Raw genomic sequence first — 27,196 nt, 5'->3', positions numbered from 1 at the left:
TACCAACAAACAAACTGGACCGACCTCCTCCCTCTCGCAGAGGTGGCTTACAATAATTCATTACATAGCAGCACCAGCTACACTCCTTTCTGTGTAGCCACAAGGAAAGAATTCAACCCCATACTGGAATACCCTCAGTTACCCTCCACTTCCCAGACTCTTGATCATTGGGTGAAGGGTTGAGAAGAAGTTTGGAAAAATACAAACGTGGCCTTAAAAAAGACTTTTGAGACCTACAAAAAGCAAGCTGACAAAAAGAGAGCTCCCCGAAGAACATTCCAAGTTGGGGAAAAGATCTATTTGTCGACCAAATACTTACGCCTTAAACTACACAATAAGAAATCAGGACCAAAATTCTTGGGGCCTTTCCCCATTGTGAAAATCATCAACTCAGTCACAGTAAAATTGAAACTACCCAGACTTTGGGGGAAAATTCACCCGGTGTTCCATTGTAGCTTGCTGAAACCTTTCCGAACCTCCACTTTAAGACCTCCCCCTAAGAAAGCACCTAGACCCCTCGTAGTAGTAGGCCAGACCCATTATGAAGTGAAACGTATTCTTGACTCTAGAATCTTTAAGGGAAAATTGCAATACCTAGTATAATGGAAGGGATACCCATTGTCTTGAAGCCATTTGGGTGAAATCTACTGATGTGAAAGCTGACAGACTTATCAAAAGGTTTTACGAGAAACACCCCAGCAAACCAAAAGCCAGTTCCTAAGTTGTGTTTTGTTTATATTACAGGATCTGTCCTTTTTGTAAGGGGGGGGCGGATGTCAATGCTGCTAACATCGAATGTTATTGCTTGACAAGAGATGAAGAAGTAACCATTTCATATGTTAAACTTGTGTATTGCTTTAAGAGATTGTGAGGGGGAAAGAGGAGGATTGTTCCTCAAGGCCATCTGAAATAAAAGAAGATAAGAGCTTGGCGGGTTTTCTAACAGAAGGGAAACTGATTCTTTAAATTAATAGGAGAATATGATTAATGACAAAATTAGAAAGGTGGAGAATTGTGTTTTAATATATTGTGCAAGGGGGCAGAGATTTCAGATTCCAGCTTCCTTCGAGCAAGCATTTGCCGGTGTATTAGGCTGAATAAAGGACTTTTAAGGTAAACAGAGTCAGAGTCACTTGAAAAGCCCATACGTCGGAAACTTGATATTAGTACATATACTGTACCTCTTAAGTAGCTATTCGGCTGCAATCAACTTACATTGATCTTTCTTCGCATGTGTCCAATTCTTCTATTTCACAAAGTGGCAGAACTGTACGTAGTTATTTAGCTTTGTTTGACAAACGTTTATCCTTTGCAACAGATTCTTTTCATTTTCTTTTTTTATTATTAAAAAGTTTTACAGATACATTATAAACGTAATGTATCTGTAAAATATATCCCTCCCCCCACCCGACTTCCCAGAGCATAATACAGGGTATTAACCCTAACAATCTTAAACTATAATATGCTAACTATAATAACACTTTAAATCCTATCGAACTTTAACTCTCATTTACTTTTCATTTTCTTTACACCATTTCCATGTCTCAAATGCTTCCCTCCATTTTCAACATTGAGTAAACATTCTACCAAAGTATACAATTTACTCCATTTTCTATGTCACACACAATTGCCTTGGTCTTTAATACATTAATTTGCAGCTCTGTGTTATTTGTATATCTTCTTGTCCAACATGTATTGAAAGGTACTTGGGTTCTCATCTAGCAAAATAACATAATCTGTAAACAGAAATATTGCCTCTTATCTACCCAAACAATGCTTGGTAATTAGGTTGCATTAGTTTCCATTGGGGGGTGGGGGGACATCTTCAGTGCGGTGTGAATTGTGCTTGGTTTGTTTCAAATGTTGCTTTCAGTTCAGATAGCTTTCTCGCTCTCAGTCGTTGGTAGGCGGGGTCAATGTCAATGTGTCTGTTCACTGATTGTTTGGTGGAGAACCAAGCCTCAAGAAATTCTCTTTCTCTTCTTGACTTTGTTTGGGTTATACTTATGGTCCGGGTTAGATCGAAGTTGTATCCTTCTGAGTCCTCATGGATAGACATGAGGGACAATGGGTCGTGTCTTTTGATAGCCAGGGAGTCTTGTGCAGTCTGGTAGATAGCTTTTTGAAGATGTCCCCCCCTTTTTTTTTGAAGATGTCCCCCCAAACAGAGACAAAACATTTGCAACCTAATTACCAAGCCCAGAGATCAATCCAACAGCTCAGCTACTAACCCGTGCTATTAATATTCAAAACACATCTCAAATATAGTTGTGTGTGTGTGTGTGTGTGTGTAAACAACAAAGGTGTTCTGTGGGAATTTGGCTGCGTTGATAGAATTTAGCCTTGAAGTCTATTACTATAATCAGTTATTTTGTATTAGAAATCAATTCACTCTAAAGGAGGGGTTCCCAATCCCCAGGCCATAACCCTGTACCGGGCTGCGGCCCATTCGGAACCAGGCCACACAAGAGGCAGGCAAGCATGTGCATGCATGCACAGCTCCTCTTGCATGAGTGGTGAACAAGCGTGTGCTTCCCACCATTCATGCAGAACCATCTCCCCCCCCCCGCACTGATGCCACCGATGCCAGTCCACAAAGCCAGGGCCACTGCTCTAAAAAGTCTCATACGCATTCAGCATACAGGGACTCTTCAATGTATTGAGAAATTAGCTTACTACTCTTGTTTTCTTCATTATTTCTTGATAAATTCTAATCTAATACATTATTGAAAGTCATCTTGTAACTATCTTGAAAGAGAAGAGTAGAATAAAAAATTCTTTTTATACTAGCTATGCGTTATTCAGTTATGTTGTTGTTAGTTGCGAAGTCGTGTCCAACCCATCGCGACGCTATGGACAATGTTCCTCCAGGCCTTCCTGTCCTCTACCATTTTCTGGAGTCCATTTAAGCTCACGCCTACTGCTTCAGTGACTCCATCCAGCCACCTCATTCTCTGTCGTCCCCTTCTTCTATTGCCCTCAATCTTTCCCAGCATTAGGCTCTTCTCCAGTGAGTCCTTCCTTCTCATTAGATGGCCAAAGTATTTGAGTTTTAGCTTCAGGATCTGGCCTTCTAAAGAGCAGTCAGGGTTGATCTCCTCTAGGACTGACCGGTTTGATCGCCTTGCAGTCCAAGGGACTCGCAGGAGTCTTCTCCAGCACCATAGTTCAAAGGCTTCAATTCTTTGGCGCTCAGCCTTTCTTATGGTCCAGCTTTCACTGCCATACATTGCAACTGGGAAGACCATAGCCTTGACTATACGCACTTTTGTTGACAGGGTGATGTCTCTGCTTTTTAGTGTGCTGTCTAGATTTGCCATGGCTTTCCTCCCCAGGAGCAAGCGTCTTTTAATTTCTTGGCTACAGTCCCCATCTGCAGTGAACTTGGAGCCCAGGAAAATAAAATCTGTCACTACCTCCATTTCTTCCCCATCTATTTGCCAGGAATTGAGAGGGCCAATGCCATGATCTTGGTTTTCTTAATGTTTAGTTTCAACCCAAGTTTTTCACTCTCCTTCTTCACTCGCAACAAGAGGCTCTTTAGTTCCTCTTCACTTTCTGCCATTAGAGTGGTATTATCTGCATATCTTAGGTTGTTGATGTTTCTTCCGGCAGTTATAGTTGCTAATAATTATACTAGTGTTATTTACATGCTTATGTCTGGAATCAATATAGATTCATGAATTAATCGTTTATTCTTGAATTAATACTGTTACAGTCAGATTTCGGGCCAGGGTACAGTTCCCAAATGGCATTGATTGCACTTGTGGATGACTTCTGGCGAGACCAAGATGGAAATAGTATATCCATCCTAGTGTTGTTTGATTTCTCAGTCACTATCAGTGCCATCAATCATATTAACCTTCTGGGCTAGCTGAAGGGATTGGGAGTGAGAAGCACTATTATTCAGCGGTATTTCTTCATCCAAGACCCGTTCCATTCGTTATTGGTAGCAGAGAGAGGTCAGCCTTTCCTTCCCTACTCTTATAAAACCATTGAATTATGTCATTGATCAGTGATCTAGGTGAAATATCAGTATGATGATGATACTCGGCTGTACAACACTGCCCCAGACCATTCAAGTGATTCCATCAAGGGGTTTTCCTAGTCCAGTGATGGCGAATTCTTTAAAGACAGAGTGCCCAAACTGCAACCCAAAACCCACTTATTTATCGCCAGGTGCCAGGTGGGCGTGGCCCACTGAGTGGGCGTGGCCCACTGAGTGGACGTGGCTGAGGTGGTCATGGCAGATTGGGTGGGTGTGGCCAAGGTGGGTGTATTCACTTCCATGTTGCTCGTGGGAAGGGACACCTTTGGGGGGTATGCAGGAGATCCAGGGGGTCTCTGGCAGGTGGGGCAGGAGGCTCATCCTTCAGGGTGAGGTGAGGCAGGGCAGGGGTGCCATTGCCATGGGGCAAGGCCAGGGCAGCTGCTGCCTGATACCATCGGCACCCACACACAGAGGCCAGCGAGCGCATGGGGCCCGACGGTGTCCATCAGCAGCCATAGCCTGCTGGCTCCTCGACCGGCACACTCTGGGGCTCCGCAGCCCGCCGCCAGCAGTTCAAAGAAGCCGCCTTTGAGCTGGATGGCCGGCCAACAGCTGAGGAGGCGATGCAGTGGGTCGTGCCCAGGAAAAGGAGAGCATGAGAGGCCAGGAGGGACAGGATAGGGGGAGAGGGAAACCAGCCATGCCGGGATGTATCCGGCCATATGGGGCCTCGGCGAGTTAGCGGGCTACTTGAAGAGGGACGGTTGCCATCTCCGGGCCATGGCAAGCATGCCCACAGAGAAGGCTCTTGAGTGCCACCTCTGGCACACGTGCCATAGGTTCGCCACCACTGTCCTAGTCCCTGGAAGCTAAATGGTCCTAGATGTGGAAGTACCAGCTTTAGCTCAATGCTGATAAAAATGGGAGGCTGTGGGTTTTAGGGTCCCCTGTGTCTAGTGGTTTGCCATCTTTAACTCTGGCTGGGATGTCACTCCTGACCATTGGCTCAATCAAGAGGTAGCATCTGTAGCCAAAAAGGCCTTTGTACAAATACACCAGTTTGCGCTTTACTAGTTTAGGAGACCTTGCTCACATTCACTCACGCACTTATGCATTAGTCATCTCCCAATTAAACTATTACAATGCAGTCTCTATATGTCTGTCTTGAAAAATAAGTGCCCATGTAACATTGTTGCTGTGTACGTTTTGGGTCCAGTGCAAGGTATTGGTATCACTTTTAAAGTCCTACATGGCATGGGACCAGGTTACTTGTTGGATTGTCTATCCCCAATGATTTTTACCCCTCTATTATCTCTGACAGAATAGGCATACTTTGGATCCCCTCAGTGAAACAATTATCACTTGGTGGAGCTTCAGAACTGTACATTTCATATTATGCTATTTGTCTTGTGGAACAGCTTCTCTCAGAAATACAGATAACCCCAAATCTGTTGACTTTTAGGAAAACAGTAAAAATCTGGCTTTCCCAGTGAAAATCAGACACTGGGGCCAGAATGTTAATGGAGCTGGCATGAGGGTTTGATGGATAAACGTTGAGTTTTATTTGGGCTCATTGTTTGTTATTTTAAATGCTTTTTTATTTTAGTGTAGTGTGTTTTTACTCAGTGCCGAAAATTCCTTCTAATAGAAGGATATCCCTACAGGTTTGTTTATAAATCAAATAAATACATTGAAGTAAGCTATTACTTTTATTTATACTGTAAAAATTGTGAAGTAGGCATAAGAACCAACTAAGAGATTTTGCAGAGACTGATTCTTTGAAGTCATTCTAAGTCATTCAGCTGCTTTATGAAAGCAAAGCCATTCTCTTAATAGCTGAGGAAATTGTACACATGTAGTACTTAATGACGTAATTGGAACCAGAATTTCTGTTACTAAGCAAAATCTTTGTTAAGCAAAACAGCATCTGTCCATGCTGCTTAGCCGTGCCTTGCACAAACTCCCCAATAATTTATAGGGATGAACTTGGGAGACAAGGAGAAGACGCCCTAGTTTCCTGGGCTTTAAGAAGGAATGAGGTAGGGAAAGAAATGTACTTTCAGACTTGCAGGATTTTATTAATATAATTCTACAGGCAATCTTTGCATACCTGTCATTCGTTCAGGTGACCATTTGAAGTTACAGTAGTGCTAAAAAAGAATCTGGTGGGCAATTCAGCCAAGGCCTCGGTTAAACATGAATTTATTCTCTATTTTACAATAGATACTGTAGCTTTCTTCAGATTCTAGGATATTCTATGAAAATACTATGCTTCTCCTACCTATTGTAGGAACAACAGCAATATTGGTATCAACAGCATCTACTTACTCTTCAGCAAAGGGCAAAAGCACATGCATTGGGACAGCAGCAGCCACCTGTTGTTAATGATGCCCCTGAACAGAGAAAAGAAAGAGAAATACCTGTTTCTAGTGGCCTTTCTGAACCCAGTTTGAATTATGAACCCATGTTACCACATCCAACTGATGGAGAGCCTCCTGTGTCATCTGTTGAACATAAGGTATGCTATTCAAAGAAGTGTTATTATATATAACTGTTCATTGATAAAAATTTCTCTCTCTTATTTATTTCAGATATTTAAATGTATTTGTTATTAATGGAAACATGGTTAGTAAATCTTGGGGGGTCAAAAGGTACAGCAGGAGTGGGCAACTGACAGTGCCAGTCTTCTCCTTTGGGCTTCCTTGAACCTGCCCTGAGATTTATGGTAACATTTTTCACAGTTTGGAGACATTGAACAGAAAACTACAAGTCCTATAATAGTCTCAACAGAGTTTAAAAATAATATTAAGTCTGCAAAACTCCCCCTCCCAAATCAAGAGAAAGGCCTGTCTTTGCATCGTTCCCCATCACTTCTGTTCTCACAATGATACATTACATATGGAAATGACCTAGGTCAGGGGTGTCAAACTGCCAGCCTGCGGGCCCGACGTGTCATCAGGAAACCGTGTCCACTCCATTGCCGGCAATGGAGAAAAAGCTCCAATACATCGCACGACATCATGTGACGTCACGAGTTTGACATGTCTTGACCTAGGTTAAGCAACAACAAAGTGACACCTAGGATGTAACTAACGTTAGTCTTTCTTCGATTTTTAAAATCTTTTTAATCCTGGTGTTTCCTTTTATTTAGAATTCTAATCACTGATTGAAATAAATTGTGACTGATTCCTTCTACTCTAGCTAAACATTAAACCTCCAGAAGATCCTGAAGAAAGCTTGAGATTACAGCAGCTACAGGCAGCAGCAACACAATGGCAGCAGCATCCACAACAAAGAGTGGGTTTCCAGTATCAAAGAATAATGCAAAAGCATTCACAGTTGCAACAAATTTTACAACGCTATCAACAGATTATACAGCAACCATCACATTTGTCAGTAAGTTGTTTAAAACAATATCATTTTACTTACTTCCAACTGAGTAAAATTGTTGGCTTTTGTTTTTGTCCTTTTGAGTTAATGTTGACTCCTAGCAACTGCCTGAAAAGTACCTAGCAGTTTTCTTGACATTTCAGAGGTGCCATTGCCTGCTTTCTAAGGCTGAAAGAGAATGACTGGCCCAACGTCACCCATCTGGCTTTGTGCCTAAGGCAGTACTCACAGCCTCTCAGTTTCTAGTCTGATGCCTCAATCACTATACCAAACTGATTCTTGAGTGAAATTGTTATTATATTTTAATTATGAAATACAGAATTAATAGTTATTTACTTGTTCTTCATAGTTTGTTTGTTTTTTCCTGTGTCTAGGTAGACACAATTTGTCACCCCTCGGGTGTCTTGGATCTCGGTTCACATAATCCCACACCAGTAGGGTTATTTCAGGCTGAAATGGATGGAAGTTGCATTTTGGTACTTTCTATGTCAGAGAATGCTGATAACATTTTTGCCTAACAGTGAAATGTTATGTTCTTGTTCTTATTCTAGAAACTATACATCAATCTTAGAAGTAGCACTACTGATACTAATACCACTCAACTTCCTAAGGAAAAGTAAATTAAAAACACTTTTTACTAGAAAATAGTAATAAATTGTTGGTTAAACTAATGAAATTGTAGAAAGTATGAAATTTTATTTAAGTTTAAAATGATATGCTAATACATTAGGATAACTGTGAGTACAGATCCTGGACTTTAAAAAAAATAATCCAAACACACAGTATCTTCCATTTTTTCCTGACAGACAGCAACAGTAGAGGTGCAGCTACAACATTATGAGACTCAGAATAAACAATTCCAGCCACTTTACAAAGAGTGGGAACGTGAATATCAGCAGTGGCAGGACCAACTTCAGACCTACCCTCACAAAGACCAGCTTCATGAGTGTGAGAAACAGTGGAAAATGTGGCAGGAACAAATGAAAGCCACTTACACTCACCTTCAGGAGAAGGTGAAGTCTCTTCAAAACCTGAATACCCAGTGTCCCGGAAATACGTTTCCATTTCCTCCGTACTCTCAAACAGTGCAAAGTAGCCTGCCTGTTTTACCTGCGACTACACTTCCTCCCTCAACTACTGGGTTTTCTGCTGGCCCAGGGACATCTGACACGACTGTTTCAAAAGAATCTGGACCTAATAGCACTCAAACCCCAGAAACGAGACCAACTCTGTTTCCCACTCCTAATTCTTTTTCTTTCAAAGTTAGCGAATCGCTTTCCAGTTCTCAGGTGACAGAAGGGATCAGGCCAGCTCTCCTTCCTACCCCTTCGTCTGGTTCTTTCACATCCAAAACAGATGATTCTTCTACCGCTTCCCAGAGCATGGAGACGAGGCCAACTTTGTTTCCTACTCCTACCTCTTTTACATTTAAAGTTACAGAGTCAATTCCCTCTTCTCAAAATACAGAAACAGCCAGGCCAGCTCTTCTTCCTACCCCTACTACTACTACTACTACATTTACCTACAAAGCAACTGAATCTCCTGCTACTTCTCAGACCATGGAGGCAACAACCAGACCAGCTTTGCTTCCTACCCCTGCCCATACTTCCTTTCCTTTTAAAAATAGTGATTCGTTGGTCATCCCACAGGCAACTGAAACAACTAGGCCAGCTTTGCTTCCTACTCCTACTTCTGCAGCTGCTTTTTCATTTAAGGTTGATTCAAATGCAGCTGCCCAAGTCACTGAAACCACCAGACCAGCCCTTCTTCCTACCCCTTCCTCTGCTTCTTTTTCTTGCATTGATACATCAGCCACTTTGTCTTATCATTCAGACGTGACAGCATCTGCTAGCTCTTCAGACCAAGGTGATTCTTATGCTCCTCTGGCCAAACAGGCAGTGGCATTTGGGTCAGCCTCATCTGACCATGTTTCTGTAAAAGTGAAAGCAGATTCTACAGTAGCTTCATCTGTGTCCACCACTACTATCACTACCACCGCTGCTTATCAGAACAGATCATTGAGGCCAGCTGGGTTTTCTGATTCCCCCAGGGCACCATACTATGAAGGTCCCAGGGGCCCAAGGTAGGTACTCTTTTTGTTTTGTTTTCACTTGGAAAATCCTATATTATATACATTTAAAGATGTGATATGTTTATAGAGATAAGAATATGCTTGTCTGATAATCAGATTGGCAGATCTGATTATATTAGCTATTGTACATCCCCAAGTCACTTCCCATGAGATGGGCTGCTATATACTGTAATTTAATAAATAAACAGTTATTGCCATATTCCCACATTGCCAAACTATGCTTTACATAGATACACCTTAGACATTCCTAAATAATTTAGGAAACTATTCTTCCTGGTATTCTGTTTTCTTCTGATAATAAAGGATGCTTCTTGAAACAGGGCTCTGAGGTCAGGAATACACTTAAAAAGTTGTCTGTCAACAACTTAGCAGCCAAAATGGTTTCATAAACAATCCAGAAGAAAGAATCCCAAATAATGCAGAAGAAAAGCAGAAATTATACAGCCAGATAGCTCATATTTACACTTGACTTACAACCTCAGTTTCTGTTGCCAAGTGAGACCTTAGTTAAGTGAGTTTTGTCCCATTCTACGACTTTTTGCCATAGTTGTTAAGTGAATCACTGCAGTTGTTAAGTTAATAACCCAGATTGTTGGGGGCGATAAGCTGACTTTGAAATAATGCTGCTTGGGGGAGGGGCCGAAAGCCCTAATAAGCAGGCATATACATAGAATGAAGGCTATTGCTAAGTACATTGGTTTGTGCTTAGATTGTAAGCCGCCCTGAGTCTTCGGAGAATGGCGGGATATAAATGGGATTTTTTTTAAAAAAACATGCTTGTTAAGTGAATCTGGCTTCCCCATTGACTTTGTCCGAAGCTCACAAAAAGTGATCACATGACCATGGGAATGCAGCAACGGTTGTAAATGTAAAAAATGTCATAACTCATTTTTTTCAATGACATAACTTTGAACAGTCACTAAACAAACTGTTGTAAATCGAGAACTACCTGTATAGAAGGAAGAGTACATAAATTCACAATGGTAACTAGAATTGAAGCTGATATATCAGATACTCCAAAGTGTCTCACAGCTGGAGTACTGGCAAACCAAATATAAAGCCTACCTCAGAAACACCTCCAGCAGTATTTGTTATAAATTCCCTCTTATTTAAATTAGCGGCCAGCATCATTTGATAATCAGAAATTATCTGTAGTCATTTCAAGTACTCTCTTGTTTCATTACAGTAAAAGGATTTGTACAAGTTTTGTTTGTATTTAAATGTGATGCCTTTAAGTATTTTGCCATTTTAACTGACTTGAAGTTGAATTTCACACTCAAAGAAGGAATACAGAATAAATAATGCATAATATAATATTTTTACAAATGTTTATTCAAATACCAAATCCCTGGAGTGATCATTCCATTCATGTTCCACAAATTATATCTTTAATACATTTTTATCATATCGCCATTGTCAAGTGCAATGTAGTGTATTGTAAATTTTTTATTTTTATTTTAATTCCATTTATATCCCACCCTTCTCCGAAGACTCAGGGCGGCTTACAAGCTTAGCAGTAGCCTTCATTCTATGTATATGCCTGCTTATTAGGGCTTTCACACACACCCCAAGCGGCATTATTACAAAGTCAGCTTAATTGCCCCCAACAATCTGGGTCCTCATTTTACCTACCTCAGAAGGATGGAAGGCTGAGTCAACCTTGAGCCTGGTGGGATTCGAACCTGCACTAATTGCAGGCAGCTGGTGTTACTTAAGGAGGCATTAGCCCACTGCTCCACCAAATAATGTACTACATAAATATGACATAATATACTACTAGATTAACATTATGACAAGGATGAAAAATGTTGGATGAAAAATCAGTTTGCAATTCCCAATGAGAAATATTTAAAAAAAATTATCTGGAAACTTAATAAAATATGCCTATTTCCCAGTATAATACTTTAGTACTCAAGTTAACATAGAGACACATGTTAATATAAAATGCTGGCCCAGAACAAAAAACCCTTTTCAATTAGAAAAAAATATCAGACTATGGGCTTGACACAGAGCAGCTCTAACCAGAGCAAGATTTTGAGTTTCTGGATTCTATGGTAAAATGCAGGCAGTTTCATCAAGTACCTTATTCAGAGAACATACATACATACATACATACATACATACATCAAAGAAGGTACAAGTAATATTCCCTCTCTTCCTCTCTCTCTCTCTCTCTCTCTCTCTCTCTCTCACACACACACACACACACGTATATACACATATATACATATATGTATATATATACATGTGTGTGTGAGAGAGGGGGGACATTATTCATATCTTCTTTGATTTAAAACTATATGCTTTTGTCAGAACACAACTTTTAAAGTCATTAATTGATAGGACAGCTCACTGGGACCCATCAATCTTACCTTCTCCAAGATACAAACATGTAGGTAGTAAAAAAGAAGACCAGGCTTATAGCTAGCTGAACCCATCCAACTGAGAACTTCCTAACTTGATCTGATAGGAGTCAACTTCCCAGGAGATTATCTTATCTGATTTTTTCATTGCTGTAGTTACCATATTTTATTTAATACAGTTGCTTTAATCAATAAACAAATTTTAAATTTTATATTTATTCCTCTGACCAGGAGAATTGTTTTATAGAAAAGTCTCACCAAAGCTGTTAATTGAATAAAACATTCTGTCTAATTCCACAGATTCGATGGACCCCGGGGAAGAGGCTTTGAACCTCCAAGGCAACGAGGTCCTCATTTTCAGGGCCAACGCTTAGAAGGTCCAAGGGCAAGAGTTCAAAATCAGCATATAGATGGATCTTCAGGAAAACAGGGGACAATTCCTCGAGGGCCAGCAGCAGCATTTTACACTCCTTCAGGAACATCACACATGCAGTCTTCTCAAGCAAGTGGACCATGGTGGCGGGGACCCAGACCTCCTTTAGGACAACAGAACCATCAAGGAGAAAATAAAGAACTATTTACTGATACTGTCAATAAATCTAAATTTATCCCTGATGTGAAAGTTTCTGGCCCAGTTCAGCCAGACACATCCAGAAAGGAGGCCATAGAAGGAGTGTCGGAAATGAAGAAACCAAGTGCCATGGATTCTGGATTACAAGCAGAAGCATCCAAAACTTCTTGCACTTCCACAAGTCTGCATCAATCCAGTATTCCTCCAGCGCCAGGAGGGAAGAAAACATTACTGCCATCACCAGTCACAGGAAATAAAGATATGAACTCTACGGAAAATAAATTGGTTTCTCCAGACAATAATCAGAATAAGGAATCCTCTAAACTAGAAAACAGGGAGAAGGGACAAATGAAACCAGGAGATGACCAGGGAATAGGGCCAGCTGCCAGAGGCAGAGGCCAGTACAGAATGGAAGATACTAGAGGCAGAGGACAGGGTCGATTAGAAGATATGAGAGGAAGGGGAATAGTAAATAGAGGGAGAGGTCAATCAAGGGATGTTGTTGGTAGAGAGATAAGCAGCGGGCTAGGAACCCATGACAAACTTCCAGAAGGTCAGTTAGGCAATTGGGAATCTGGGATGGGTAGACAGGGAGGTAACCAGGAAAGGATACTGGGCAGGCAGTCAAATAGCCAGGAAAGGGGATTACCAGCTCCTCGGATGGGCAGCAGGGAAAGAATCCAAGCAAATAATCAGGAAAGAGGTACAATCAGGCCTCCCAGCAGTCAGGAAAGAGGACTGGATTGGCAAATTGGAAGCAGGGAGAGAGGCCCAGGTCGACAACCTACTAATCGAGAGAGGGACACAGATAGGCAAGGTAATTGTCGGGAAAGAGAACCTATTAGAAGGCCTAGCAACCGGGAGCAGGACCTACACAGGCGTGATACAGGACTTGGGGAAAATACTGAAAATTTACCACCATTTTGCGAAGAACCACCAAGGCCTCCATGGAGTTATGAAGAGGAAAGCATAGAAGAGAGTCGTTCATTTGACTTCAGAGATATTGCTCCTTTAGAACGCAGACGATTGGATGATTGGGAAAGAGATAGATATTGGCACGATCGAGACCAGAGGTATAATGATTCCCTTGATCCATATGAGAGAGATGAGGGGGTGCCACAGCATCATCCCTTACCCCCTCTTTCGCCACTTCCCCCTCTTCCTCCTCTACCTCCTTTGATGGATCGAGAACCATTTTGGGATGATTGGGAAAGGCCATTGAGTAGAGACAGAGAGGGAGACAGGGATCTTGACAGGATCAGAAGACCCTTGGATGTGTATGATCGTGAATTGGAAAGAGACTGGGACAGGGATTATATCAGACCATCAGGGGACAGAGATGGATTGAATTGTGATATGGACATACCACCTCTACCTCCTTTGCCACCTCTGCCTCCACTTCCTCCAATAGATAGATATCATGAGGACAGATGGTTAGAAGAGAGAGACAGAGATTTCTACAACAGAAATTCTAGAGATAGAGGGGGGATTAGAATTCGTGAATATCCAGAAAGACGTGATACATGGAGAGAACAGTCTGATTTCCCTCCTGACAGAGGAGACTGGGAAAGAGAAAGGTTTTCAGAGAGGTGGTATCCTGATGAAATGGATAGATTTACATCCTTAGACAGTCGTCTGGATCCACCACCCATGCTACCACGCTCATCTGAACTGTTGGAAGAAGAGCCAAATTTAGCTTCTGAGCAGTCATTAGGAGGAGTAATGGTTCTTAGTCAAAGGCAACATGAAATAATCTTGAAGGCTGCCCAAGAACTAAAGATGCTACGGTGAGTTGATTTTTTTTCTTGTCTATTTTAGAATAAATATACTTTCCTTAGTCTTCTGTTTGTATAAATTACCCTTACCAAGTGCTTTAAAAACTTAGTTAGGCATCAACTATACGTTTTTAATTACTTTAAATGAGAAGGCATTTTATGCAAGTTGAAATAACTGCTTTAAATTCCCTGTAAACCGCCCTGAGTCCTCAGGGAATAGGGCAGTATATAAATATAACTAAATAAATAGTATACTATATCTCTTAAGCTAAAAGAGTTAATCTTTGTTTTAATTTGAACCGTCCATTAAATATATAAGCACAAAAAGTAAATGATAGAAGAGTTCAAATAACATAGCAGGTGATATTTTTTTAATTGTGATGATGAAGAAAGAATCCTATATTGTAATCTCAAATAGAATTGAGTGAGTGAAAAGCATAAGAAAACAAGATCTGGAAAATTTACAGAATCATTCATATAGGTTTTCTTTACAAATGCGGTTCCATCACCCGATTCCATTTGAGAAGTAAGCTGAGATAATTCTGCGAAGGCTATCAATTAAATAATTCTTCCAAGAGAGTTTTATCTCACCTGTGAATTATATCTTTAGATCCAGTATCTTAAAATATTTGTGCAGAAAATAAACAAGCTATAGAAGTCTGCTTTTGCTTTGTTTAATTTAAACTACTCCTCCTTAAGTGTATAATTATGTAAGTATATCAATACATCATCCTATCCTATTTTGAATAGATGGTATAATATACTTTTAGAGCTGTTGTGGGGGCAAGTGAGCCACATTTAAAGATTCCAGGTTCAGTTTTTGGCATCGGTTCTTTTTAACTTATTGCCTGATAGGGCTATAAATCTGAAGTTGGAAGGTCTCCTGGAGGCGGTATTTCACAGTCTTCAACTAAAAATGTGTACGTTTATATCCTTAAAAAGACCATTTGTGACAAACAATATACTTTTCTGATTATAGGGAACAAAAAGAACATATGCAGAAGATGAATGAATTTGTTCCTGACACACAAATGTCTGAACTCCCATCACAAGAAATGTCTAGGTCACAAAGTACATCTGCTAGGAAAGATAACTTTCAGGTAAATTAAAATATTGCCTATAAATGGCTTTCAGATAGACTGTATGTTTTAAAAAGTATTTATAGTTTGGTTTTCCTATAAAAAAATCCTAAGATAATTTGCAAAGTGTCCTAAATCATCATAAAATGTAGAAAAATGCAAGCGTGTACACCCACACCTCATTTAGCAACCAAGTTCCTTTGCGGCAACCAGGTCATTAAGCAGAATGGTTGCTAACAGAATATGTGACTAAGAGAGACACGCCGCAAGGATCTCTGGATGTTACCATCTTATTTAGATTAGGTTCTCTCATACAACTACACAAGCAATACTCCACTTGTTGTCAGCATTTGTTGTCAAGAATGCAAAATTTGGTCATACATGTATGCCTTGGTTGGAAAATGAGTGTTTTATTGCTGTCATATATGCAAATGGTCGCTACCAAAGTAGTTGTTAAATGAAGACGGGGTATAACAACATATCAAAGCATGAAATCTGAATGGCCATACATGTTTGACTGAAGCAATTTTTTATGATTTGCCTGAAGCTATTTGCAATAAAACCCTTGACCATAATGCTGAGACATAGGAAGATAACTGTGGACCACTGAGACTATTGTTGCTAATAAAAAGATTTTTGCCTATGTATATAGCCACCCAAGTTACAAATTACAGCTCTCATAGTATTAAAAACACAAAACATCTAATAAATATAAACAAATACAAAACAACTAAGGCAAACTCAAAATCATATTAACATTTATTTATCCTGCCTTATCATTTTTATAAATAACTCAAGGAGGCAAATACACCTAACACTTCTTCCTCCTCCTGTTTACCCTGTGAGGTAAGTTGGGCTGAGAGAGCATAATTGACCGAAGATCATTCAGCTGGTTTTCATGCCTAAGGCAGGACTAGAATTTATAGGTTTCTTGGTTTCTAGCCTGGTGCCTTAACCACTACACCAAATTGGCTCCCAAACAAGCATCCCCCAAACCATTTCAAGATGGATTGATTTGATGCTCTGGCTCACTGTTCACAGAAAACCCAGGTGCTCATGGCCTTACAGAAGGCCAGCACATGCCCATTTAAATTTCAGAGATATGCTGTTCCAAAAGAGAAATGCATGTTTGATTTTGTTTTATTTTTGTGCCTTCAAGTTGGTCTTGACTGTTGGTATCCATATAAGCAGGTAGGTCAAACCATTTTTGGAAGGGGTTTGCCATTGCCTTCTTCCTAGGTATGAGAGCGGGTGACTGACCCAAAGTCAACCAACTAGTTTCATGTCTAAGGCAAGACTAGAACTTACAGCCTGCCAGTAATTAATCCAGTCCCTTTAAATTTGCTAGTTTATAAATAACATTTTTAAAATATGTCCTAATTTATATTTGTTTTGTCCCATTTTTTAACACTGTACACATTTTTAAAAAAGATTAAGTCATATAGTTGTATAGCATTGGTTCCCTATATATGTCCTATCATGCTTAACAATAGCTTCATGTAGCCTTCTCCAAAATTATAGTTATGCTGGTTGGGAATGAAGGGGAAAAAATTAGCATGCCAGCAACCATCATTTAGCTTAGTGAGATTGCATAAATAGGTACAATCACAATGAATGCGAAGTCATGCATTGCCTTCTCTCGTCTTTCTGCAACCCAGGCTTAGAAATTTGACCAAATTGATTTGGTTGCTTGTTGAATATCTGGATTTGGGCCTCAGATTAATTAAAAACATTAGCTTAAAGAAACCACTGTTTCAGATCAAGTTTTTTAAAATAACCAATGTCAGTCAATCAATCAAAATCAATTTCCTCTTATTTTTGGCCAAGGAATCCCAGCAGTCCATGATTAGACTAAAGGTGAAAGCTTCCAAGCTGGCCCTAACTGGAGAGGAAAAGGAGAAGCATGGAATCCCATGATTCATGGTGGTTTGTGCAAAAGAAATCATGGCTGATAACGTTGATATAACAATTATTTTTACAAATTTTATTTTCACTTTTCCCATTATCCAGGCCTCTTCTGAAATGCAAGGTAAAGTGACAGCAGAGGAACAATCTATTAAGCCTACTCCAGCAGTAATTATAAAGCCCCCTGTCTTGTTTCGGAAACCTCCTCCAACCATTAAGCCACCTCCTATAAAATCTTCTCCAATGACGAGACCCCCTGTTTCAGCTGCAAAGATTCCTATCCCAACAGGGAAACCATCTGCTCCACCATCACAGTTAAATATTCCAATTCCCATTTCAACTGCAGCAACAGCTCAGGTTTCAGTTCCCATGGTAAAGACATCAACTGGTATGAATCAAGAACGTTGGGATGAGGACTCTTTCCAGGGACTTTGGGACAGTAGTGAGGATAAAGGGTTGAAATCAGAATATGACTTATCTACATCGGATTCTTCATTGCCTTCATCAATATCCCATGTGCCTAGTATGGCACCTCATGGCAAACCACCAATTATTCATCAGACTGTTGACTATGGACATGGACACAGCCATGGTCAAGGTAAATGCTGCTAATGTTTTGATTTCTACTTAATAAAACATTTAAGGAGCTTTCTAAAGAAGCCTGTCCTGGGTCTCTTAGTGTAGGACAACTATTGTATTTCCAGTCTCACCTTTGGGGGGAAAGTTGTAGAGGAGGTTGTGGGATAACAATTACAAATACTGTGAAAGAAGCAGATTTAGACCTCGGGCCTGACAAGGGGACAAATCACATCAGTCTTCCTCATGAATGACCTTTACTGGGATTTGAAAGGAGAGAATATGTCTGTGCTTGTTCTGCTAAATCTCTTAGTGGCCTTTGATAGTATTGACCAGTGTATCTTTCTGGATTGCCTGTGAGGGCTGGAGATCAGAGTCACTATATAGTGGTGAATGTGCTTCCATTTGAGCAAGTAGTTGCAGTTAATCTTTGAAAGCAAAGGAAATTCCATTATGCCACAATACTCAACCCTTTATCCTGTTTAATATCTGCATGAAGCCACTGGGGAAATCCACCAGTTTGAAGTGAGATATCAGTATGTTGACCAGTTCATCCAGGCCAAATTAGGAATGTGGTGGAAGTCTAGAGCTAGTATCTGGAAGCTGTCAGGGTCTTTAATTATTATCATTTTGTATTTAACAGATATAACCACCAGTAAAAGTGGACAACAAATTCCTTACGGGGAGCGAATAACTCTGCGTCCAGAACCTCATGAAAGGCAACCCTTTTCAAAAGGTGGATTTATCTTTCTTGTCACAGAAATATCTCTTTGAGAAAAAAGAAATCTGGTATTTGATAGCTTTGTTTTTTAAGATGAACTGCATTTTTTTCTTTGTGGTATGATAATTTAAATGCTTTGGAATATTTTAAATATGATGGACATAAAATTAGCATATGAAAGGAAATATAGTTAATCCTCGATTATAATAGTTTGAAGTTACAATGGCACTGAAAAAAGTAAATTTTCACACTTAAAACCATTACAACATCCCTGTGGTCACATGATCAAAATTCAGATGCTTGGCAATTGATTCATATTTATGACGGTTGCCATGTCCCAGGGTCATGTGATCACTTTTTGTAACCTTCTGACAAGCAAAGTCAATTGGGAAAAGCCACATTTACTTAACAACTATGTTACTAAATTGACTAGTGATTCACTTAACAACCTTGGTAAGAAAGGTCGCAAAATGGGGCAAATTCACCTATCAGATGTCTCACTTAGCAACAGAAATGTTAGGCTCAATTGTGGTCATACTGTTCTGTTCCAGCCTACGACCATCCTTGTTTGCGTGTCAAGGACAACCCCTTTTCTTGTAATCAATAGGCTGGAAAAACCCAACCCTTTTATTTATATACAGTTCAAATACTTAAGTCCAAAAAAACAACAGAATATTTTTCTTAGCAAATAAATGGTTCAAACAGCAAAAACAGGAGTTAAACAAGACATTCAGCAAGAACATAAACAGACCAGGATTTCCTTTGAAGTTCTGCAAACGGTTGCCTTCAGCACCGCCCACACCTTCCTTTTTTTTTTTATTGCATTTATATACCGCCCTTTCCCTGAGGACTCAGGGCGGTTTACAGGGAGTTAAAAATCAACCATACAAAAGTTAAAACCCAATTTAAAAAATATTAAATCAACCCTGTACTATTAAAACCCCCAATTAAAATGAATGTCTCCTCAGCCTGGGCCCGAGAGCTCAAAGAGCCAGGTCTTCAGGCCCCGGCGGAATGATCGGAGGTCGGGAGCAGACCTTTATTAGCAACCCCAAGGCATGGCTTCTCAATGCCTTCTCCGCCTTTCGCTGAGTTACCTCATAGTCTTTCTCTGATTTGCTCTGCTAAACTGCCTTCTACTTCGAGCGTCTATAAATACATTCATCTGTGAAGCCTCAGAGTCCGAATCCTCCTCCCCACACAGCTGAGCCTCATACAGAACACAATTGGAGGGGCCCAGCTCTTCCATTGACTGAGAGTCCTGAAATGCATCAGAACCTCCCTCCGACTCCGAACGCTCTCCAAACCCCTCCTCTTCCTCAGATTCCTCAGACTCAGGTGCTGGGAGCACAGGCTGACACAGAATCACAACACACATCGAGGACTACCTGTAGTGGGTTCAACTTTCCCTGATGTGATCATTTTACTTGCAATCTGGTTCAGCTCAAAAAATTTTTTGATTATAATACTCTAGTCCTAAAATTATTTTGATTTCTTATTTCCAGAACACTTAGGCCAGCGGGATCGATACACCAAGGAGAGAGATAATTATTTTGAACGACAAAATAATAACAATCCAGACCACAGAGATTTCAGGAGGGAACGAGAACTGTATAGAGACCGAATTTCTGGAGATCATGATCGGGAACGATTTGACAAAGAACGATACTCACGAGAAGACAGGTATGTGAAACTGTAATACCTAAATAAGAAAATGTGCCTTCATAATGATTATTGAAACTTTTATATAGTCAGTTTTCTGTATAAATAAAAATCATGTTATAAATAAGAATAAAATCCTATTCTGTGATGGATGGATGGACAGATTGAAATTCCTTTTATTCTTAGTTGTGGGGCAACACATATCATGATGCCATTTTGATAGACTCTTAAGTCTCTTTTCCTCTGTTGCTACTATCTTGCTAATTTGTTTCTCTTGCATTTTTTTTTTGCTAATTATTTCTAGTTATACTAAACCACTTATTGGGCATTTTGTGGTATTAAATTGGATTAATAAAGATGTTCATTCATTCTGGACCACTTCAGAAGTTGCCTGTTTATATCATGCCTGAAGAAAAATTTATGCCTCACAGAAAAAACACCAAAGAACAAAAGTCATTGTAGTTTATTTTTCAACAGAATCAGATGAAGCTTTCAGGAAAAAATGGCATTTTTAAGAGCATGTTAAGCATGGAGCAAGGGACCCTTAATACATTTGTTTTCATTTGTCTTTAGAAAAATTTCTATACCTTAATTATTTTGGGACTGGTTTCTGTAACTGAAGTCACCTCTTGGCGAGATGGGCATTATACATTTAATAAATAAACATTTGCTTGATAATTGCTTTTGGGAGAAATCATAATTTCAAATTAATTGAGGGTAATATATAGATTTTTTTTATTTTAAAGGATCTTTGCATGTAGAGGAGATATAAATTTGAGAAATTAACTTCTAGTAGATAATGTTCACTAATTGGTAGGAGATCAACCAGGTTTTTGCCCTCTTCCCTAAAATCACTGTAGGATATACTATACAGATGTGCTATTTACAGTGGTCCTACTAAATATATATATTAATTGCATGCCGTAGCAGTAACGAATGAGGAAATCAGAGACGCTCTTCCACATTTTTAGATAATTTGTGTAGCATGCTGAGCATTCATTCTGGACACTGGCTTTATTGTCAGTTTGGGGGGTTATTGCTGTTTCGTGAGCCACCCTAAGTGTTGGCATATAAAATGAGCATAAAGTTGTTTAAATAAATTCACGAGTGCTTTCTCCATTTGACAGGCCATCTCCTTCAAGGAATCAGTCTTACCGTGACAAAGATCATTCAGTCTCAAGAAGGGGAGGATTTGAAAGACAGTCGTATGAGCGGAAGCCTGATCGTCCTCCTTATGATCATGGGCCTTCCATGTTTGGAGGTATAATTCCAAATCATTGAGAATTGGAGTGAGTTAGAATGAGGCTAGAAATGTAAATTCGATTGATATTACTTAACAAATACAATTGAAAAGACCAATTGCAAGGGAGGGATATCCATTATTCCCAAATATCTGTTAAATTGCAAATTACATCATTTGCAAGAACTGACATGCTATTATTGAACATATCTATTATTGGGAAGACAGTATCTAGAGAGAAGTATGACTTTTTGTTTCTGAGGAGGTTCCCTGAAGATGGACTCCAGCATGAGTCCAAAAATGAGTCCAAAAGCTCAGAAGAATAAACCTCTAGTCACGGTTACTGAGCCAGATTGGATCCTGCAGTATTATCCTGGGACACACATATTCTCCTTCATTTGTGAAATGAAGTCTGTTAAATTAAGGTTTCAAGGTCGATTTAAATTATTTAATTTTCTAATTAAAAAGTAATTGTAAGAATAATTATATAAATTATATGCATCAGTATCATATAAATAGAAGAATATCTGGAAACTCCAACTGGTGCAGAATGCAGCTGGATCAATACGCATAACACCTGTGCTCCACAAGCTGCCCGTTTGTTTATAGGTCCAATTCAAGGTGGCTGGTTTTGACCTTTTAAGCCCTTCATGGTATAGGACTGGGTTATCTGAGGGACCTCCTGTCTCCTTATATCAGCTTGACAGATGGATGGATGAGTATACATTTAGATATTATAGTAAGCCAGTAATGTACTGTATAGAATTCTGACTTAACTTGTGAATAAGCAAAAGGTGCATGCACATTGCTCAGTTTCACTTGAGGTTTCCTCAGCTGAGGCTGCAAACAAACTTGCGTAGCTCTTCCTGGCTTGCTTAGAATTATGCACAAGCATGAACATCAATAGGCATTGATATCTACGAGAAAGGACCTATATAAATACACTAGCAGGTTAGGCTTATCCTATATATTGACTGCTTAGTAATCATTAAAAACCTTAGTGGATTCTCATGGAAGACACTGGTCATCAATACAATGCCTGCATTCATTATGGCACAGATGATGCCTTCCCATAATAATCATTACAGAATTTGCAGAGTTAATAAATTATTTTTTGTAACATTAAAAATGACAACTATCATGAGAAGGCAAAAAACTCAGAATTTCACAATCTTGCACTAATTGATCCATTATATGTTTATATTCATTTTTATACCTGCAATCTAGACCATCTATAGTATTTTGGAGAATTATTGACATAGATCATTCATGATAAATTAATGATTCAGCCTGTGCAGGCAGAGATGGATCTGATGTTAAAGCTGCAGTGGTGAAATGCCCCATGGCAGAATTTATCCTTTTCCCAATGAAAGCCATTCATATGCTCATATATTAGTCTTCTAATCATAGGCAGCTACCATATCATGAGCATGAAGCTACTAAAATGATGTTTTAAAGAGATACGATAGAGATGTGAAAATCAAGATTTCCTTTCTTGCTTTATTGTGCTATCTTCTGGTTGCTTATATTTGCAGTGGTAGAATCATTAGGAAGAAAATGTCAAATTACTGGACAAAACATATTATTCTATCCAGATATTTATGTCTTACTTTTTCCCTCTTCTCTTTCATGTAAATTTGATTGAAAGGTGATAGGAGAAATTACGGTGAGGATAGAATTCCCATTTCTGCTCCAACAATACCACGACAACCGCCACCTGCCCCACGTGTAGAGAAAAAACCAGAATCAAAAAATGTGGATGACATATTGAAACAGCCTGGACGGGAAAGTAGACCAGAACGGGTAAGTACTATGACTCTGGGTTTCTAATTATGTGTAAGGAGCTTCATACTTTTGTTAATATTTATGAAACAGTACTTTCTATAGTACTGTTCCAGCAGTCCGGCCTGGCCTGATAGCTCTGATTGGGGTCCCAGTTTGTTTTTATTATTGTTTTTTCACTATTGTTGATTCTGTATACCTACCTTATTCTGTACACCGCCCCGAGTCCCTCGGGAGAAGGGCGGTTTATAAAAACAAATAAATAAATAATAATAAATAAATAAATTCATGGCTTCCTTCAAAAGTCTTTGGTGCATGCCTAAGTCCATAATTGTCCAATTATATTGTCATTGATTTTCTCAGCAGATGCTTTTCTATGAAGAATTAAATTACTGATTCTTGTATACTTAGCTATCAGGAAGGATTACAATTAGAGCAAAAGGTGAGTCCACATGCACAAACTGCACAAACATGCAGTTTGTGCATGTGGACTCCTACATATGCCAATAGTTTTGTTATTCTAACAGTATCTTGATTTCCAAAGATATTTTCCTTTTTCCTTCTGTAACATCTTTTCTTGTCTAAATAATTTTCTCATTCTCTGTTTAAATAATAATTATTGAAAAGTAGTATTATCCTAGTAACCAGAATTACTTACCGGTAGGTCATAACTGGTTTCCTTCAGTATTATTTTGATCCTAGACTCTGGTGGGAGAAAGATGTGAATGGTGAGTGAGTTATATCATGCCAAATCTGAAATCTAGTCCACTATTGCTACAAATATGGTTGTCATATTTCATTTTCTGATTTTTTACAGATTTTGAGGTCGTTCAGTAACAGTTCATAGTTACTGAATAAGGGGGACTTAACAAACATTTTTCATAGTTGCAGCTGTTGCAGCATCCCCATGGTCACATAATTGTTATTCTGGTGGCAACCAATTCACAATTACAATGGTCACTCCATCCCATGTCATGTAATCACCATTTGCAATTTTCACTGCCATTTTTCAACAAGCAGAGTCAGTGTGGAAGGCAGCAGGTGGTTGCAAATGGCAATTACATGACTGCATGACACTAACTGCACAAGATTCACTTCATGATAAGCAATTGGGACTGCCACATCTGCCATTTTATGACAGTGTAGTTACATCGCACCACACTTTACGATGGTGTTGCTTAGTGACAAAATTGGTTGTCCCAGTTATAGTTAAGTGAGGACTATCTATAGCTTGCCAGTCTATAGTCATAAAAATTACTTGGTCTACTGAATCCTCATTATTCAGCTTAATAAGCGTGCAATATTTCATGTTTGTGGTCTCTGTTTTAGATTGTCATAATCATGCGAGGATTGCCAGGCAGTGGAAAGACTCACGTTGCTAAGCTCATCAGGGTAAGTGGATAATTGTTTTCTTTGTCTTCAGTCTGTACTGAAGAATAGAGTTGAATTGCATGTTGTTCCAGTCACTTGTTGTATCTCTTTTCTCCCACAGTTTCATTTCTTTATCCACCCACAAGACAAAGGGAAGTCATTTTTATGGGCATTCTGGACTTTGCACCATACATATTATTAAAGATTACCTTGTGTAACTTTCTTCCTGGCCTATCATAGATAACAACCAGGTTAATTGAACTGGATATGGAAATAGAATGCTTTCTTAGAAATTGGATGAAAATTTAGCTTTGATGTTATATATTTCAGGATTTTTCTTTATTTTTTCTTCATAGGATAAAGAAGTTGAATGTGGAGGAGCTGCACCCAGAGTACTCAGTCTGGATGATTATTTTATTACTGAAATAGAAAAAGAAGAGAGGGATCCAGACACAAAGAAAAGAGTAAAAAAGAAGGTATTCTTAATGTATATTCCAATTATTGATTATTGTAACGAATTAAAAATGAAAACTGTAGTCAACAGCCAAGAAACTATGCTCATCTACACACTATTTTAGAAAAAAAATAGATTATGATCTGGGAGTGCAGAGTTGACAACTTTTTTAATTGAACAAATCTTTTGATTATGTGTCATTAAATTAATGTCTGTTACTCTACAATTAATCTGTATTTTCTGGATTAAGAAATTAGTTCCTTTAGAATCAAATGGGTTTTAGAAGATTTGGAGAATTTTCCTGTCAGAACAGTTTGTATTCTTCATGATTCCCTGATTACTTTCGGAATGTAAATGTGTTTGATTATCAGTTATTGCTTATAGGTATTTTATTGATGGGTCATTAGTTTTTTGCCTCAGATATAACTCATACAAGGTAGAAAGAAAAATATGCAGCAAGCAGGTTGCTGTACACTTTGAATGCACTTTAAAATTCTGCAAAATTCTGTTTTGAAACCACAAAGCAAATATAGCAGGTTTAAGCATTGAGAAGTTGGAAGAGTCCACAAGGATCTTTTGAAACTCTTGTAATGTTCAGAAATACCAATTAAACTAGAAAGATTCTGAACCTGTGTTTGGAATTAGTGATGGTTTAGACCAGGGTAGGCAACCTTGGCTCTTTTATGACTCATGGACTTCAACTCCCAGAATTCCTGAGTCAGCATAGTCATAAAAGAGCCGAGGTTGCCTACCCCTGGTTTAAACAAGATTAAGCAAAATGTAAATCCAGGAAACATAAGTATAAGGATAGGATACCTTGAGTACCCTGGATTCTCTTTAAATGATAGCACAGCAGTTCTCCTGTGCTGTATGACTGTATCGTTAAATCAATAGCATTGTTTGTGGCTGAGATAAATGCTCAGATATGTTTTTGTTCGCTTCCTGATAAGATGTGTACTTAGATATAATATGTATTGTTTGAACTATTATACTATGTTCTAAGCCAATGGATGATTTCAACTTGCATAGAATATCACTATAACTATGCTTAATTAATATGATGAATTTAGTGCAGTGATGCATTTGAGATATTGTCTCAATTTCTCTGCGACAAAAATGTTGGAATATGTTCAAAAGAATCCTGGTTAAAGCAGAGATAGATAATGCAGCCCTCTCCAGATTTTTGAATTTCAGCTCCCATCCTAACCTCCCATTCCTAATTGTCAGCAATATTGATTCTCATTTATTAGAGCAAGTGATAGTAGCATTTTCTGGCATTGGTAGACAATTCTGATCTCTAAGTTTGACTGTCAGAGTGGACTTGTAATACTGAGAAATTTGCTGGGGGAAGTAAGAAGAGAACAAACCTGTTAAGTTTCTTGACTTGCCAGGATCTTTCAGTACTAAGAACCATAGTAGCCTTCTGTATAATCTTAAGAAATGGGAATTAGGGTGAATTGTACCCCACTACTTCAACACATGTCAAATGTCTTTGTCATTGATCTCCTACCCAGTATTTGTGCCATAGGCTTCCTAAGGGACCATCTTATCCCATGATGTTTAGGAATCTGCATAAAACTGATACATGGGTTTATCCATGATCGTAATTGAATGCCAATAACATGCCCTATCTCATTCCTTTTCATTTCAATTTCATAAATTTTATCAGTTATTCATTCCTAACATAGGACAGCAATAGATAGATTTAAGTTATTCAGGAAAAAAAGTTTTGTTCTTTGCCTAACGATCAGGTTTTGGAGTATGAATATGAAGCTGATATGGAAGAGATCTATCGTGCCAGCTTGTTTAAAACTTTCAAGAAGACTTTGGATGATGGATTTTTCCCCTTCATCATTCTTGATGCCATCAATGATAGAGTACGGCATTTTGAGCAATTCTGGAGTGCTGCAAAAACAAAAGGATTTGAGGTAAGCACCCCTAGATAATTTCTGTAATTATTAATACTTCTAAAACAAACTTCCACTGGTTTGGAATCATAAACATTAATATTTTGCAAGATAGGCAATAATAGCAGATTTAGGTTTAGGTATACAGTGAGGGGAAAAATTATTTGATCCCCTGCTGATTTTGTACATTTGTCCACTGACAAAGAAATGATCACTCTATAATTTAATGGTGGGCTTATTTTAACAGTGAGAGACAGAATAACAGCAAAAAAATCCAGAAAAAAGCATTTCAAAAAAGTTATAAATTGATTTGCATT

The 27,196-nt window shown here is 38.9% G+C and overlaps 1 protein-coding gene across 1 annotated transcript in view; it reads left to right on the top strand.

Moving 5' to 3' along the window:
- The window catches only part of YLPM1 (YLP motif containing 1), a 52,191-nt gene that overhangs the window by 6,255 nt on the left and 18,740 nt on the right, over window positions 1-27,196 (top strand). The window contains exons 2-14 of the mRNA XM_083349131.1: window positions 6,282-6,509; window positions 7,193-7,387; window positions 8,188-9,464; window positions 12,137-14,194; window positions 15,162-15,282; window positions 17,272-17,764; window positions 18,386-18,478; window positions 19,969-20,146; window positions 21,253-21,386; window positions 23,014-23,168; window positions 24,477-24,539; window positions 24,875-24,994; window positions 26,724-26,900. Of these exons, the coding sequence (XP_083205257.1) occupies window positions 6,282-6,509; window positions 7,193-7,387; window positions 8,188-9,464; window positions 12,137-14,194; window positions 15,162-15,282; window positions 17,272-17,764; window positions 18,386-18,478; window positions 19,969-20,146; window positions 21,253-21,386; window positions 23,014-23,168; window positions 24,477-24,539; window positions 24,875-24,994; window positions 26,724-26,900 (5,292 nt within the window). The remainder of the gene's footprint in view (window positions 1-6,281; window positions 6,510-7,192; window positions 7,388-8,187; window positions 9,465-12,136; window positions 14,195-15,161; window positions 15,283-17,271; window positions 17,765-18,385; window positions 18,479-19,968; window positions 20,147-21,252; window positions 21,387-23,013; window positions 23,169-24,476; window positions 24,540-24,874; window positions 24,995-26,723; window positions 26,901-27,196) is intronic.

Source organism: Vipera ursinii (genome assembly GCF_947247035.1).
Source record: "Vipera ursinii genome assembly, chromosome: 1".
In the NCBI taxonomy this organism is placed as follows: Eukaryota; Metazoa; Chordata; class Lepidosauria; order Squamata; family Viperidae; genus Vipera; species Vipera ursinii.
Note: the sequence above shows the minus strand (reverse complement) of the source record. Positions and strands in the feature narration are given on the sequence as shown.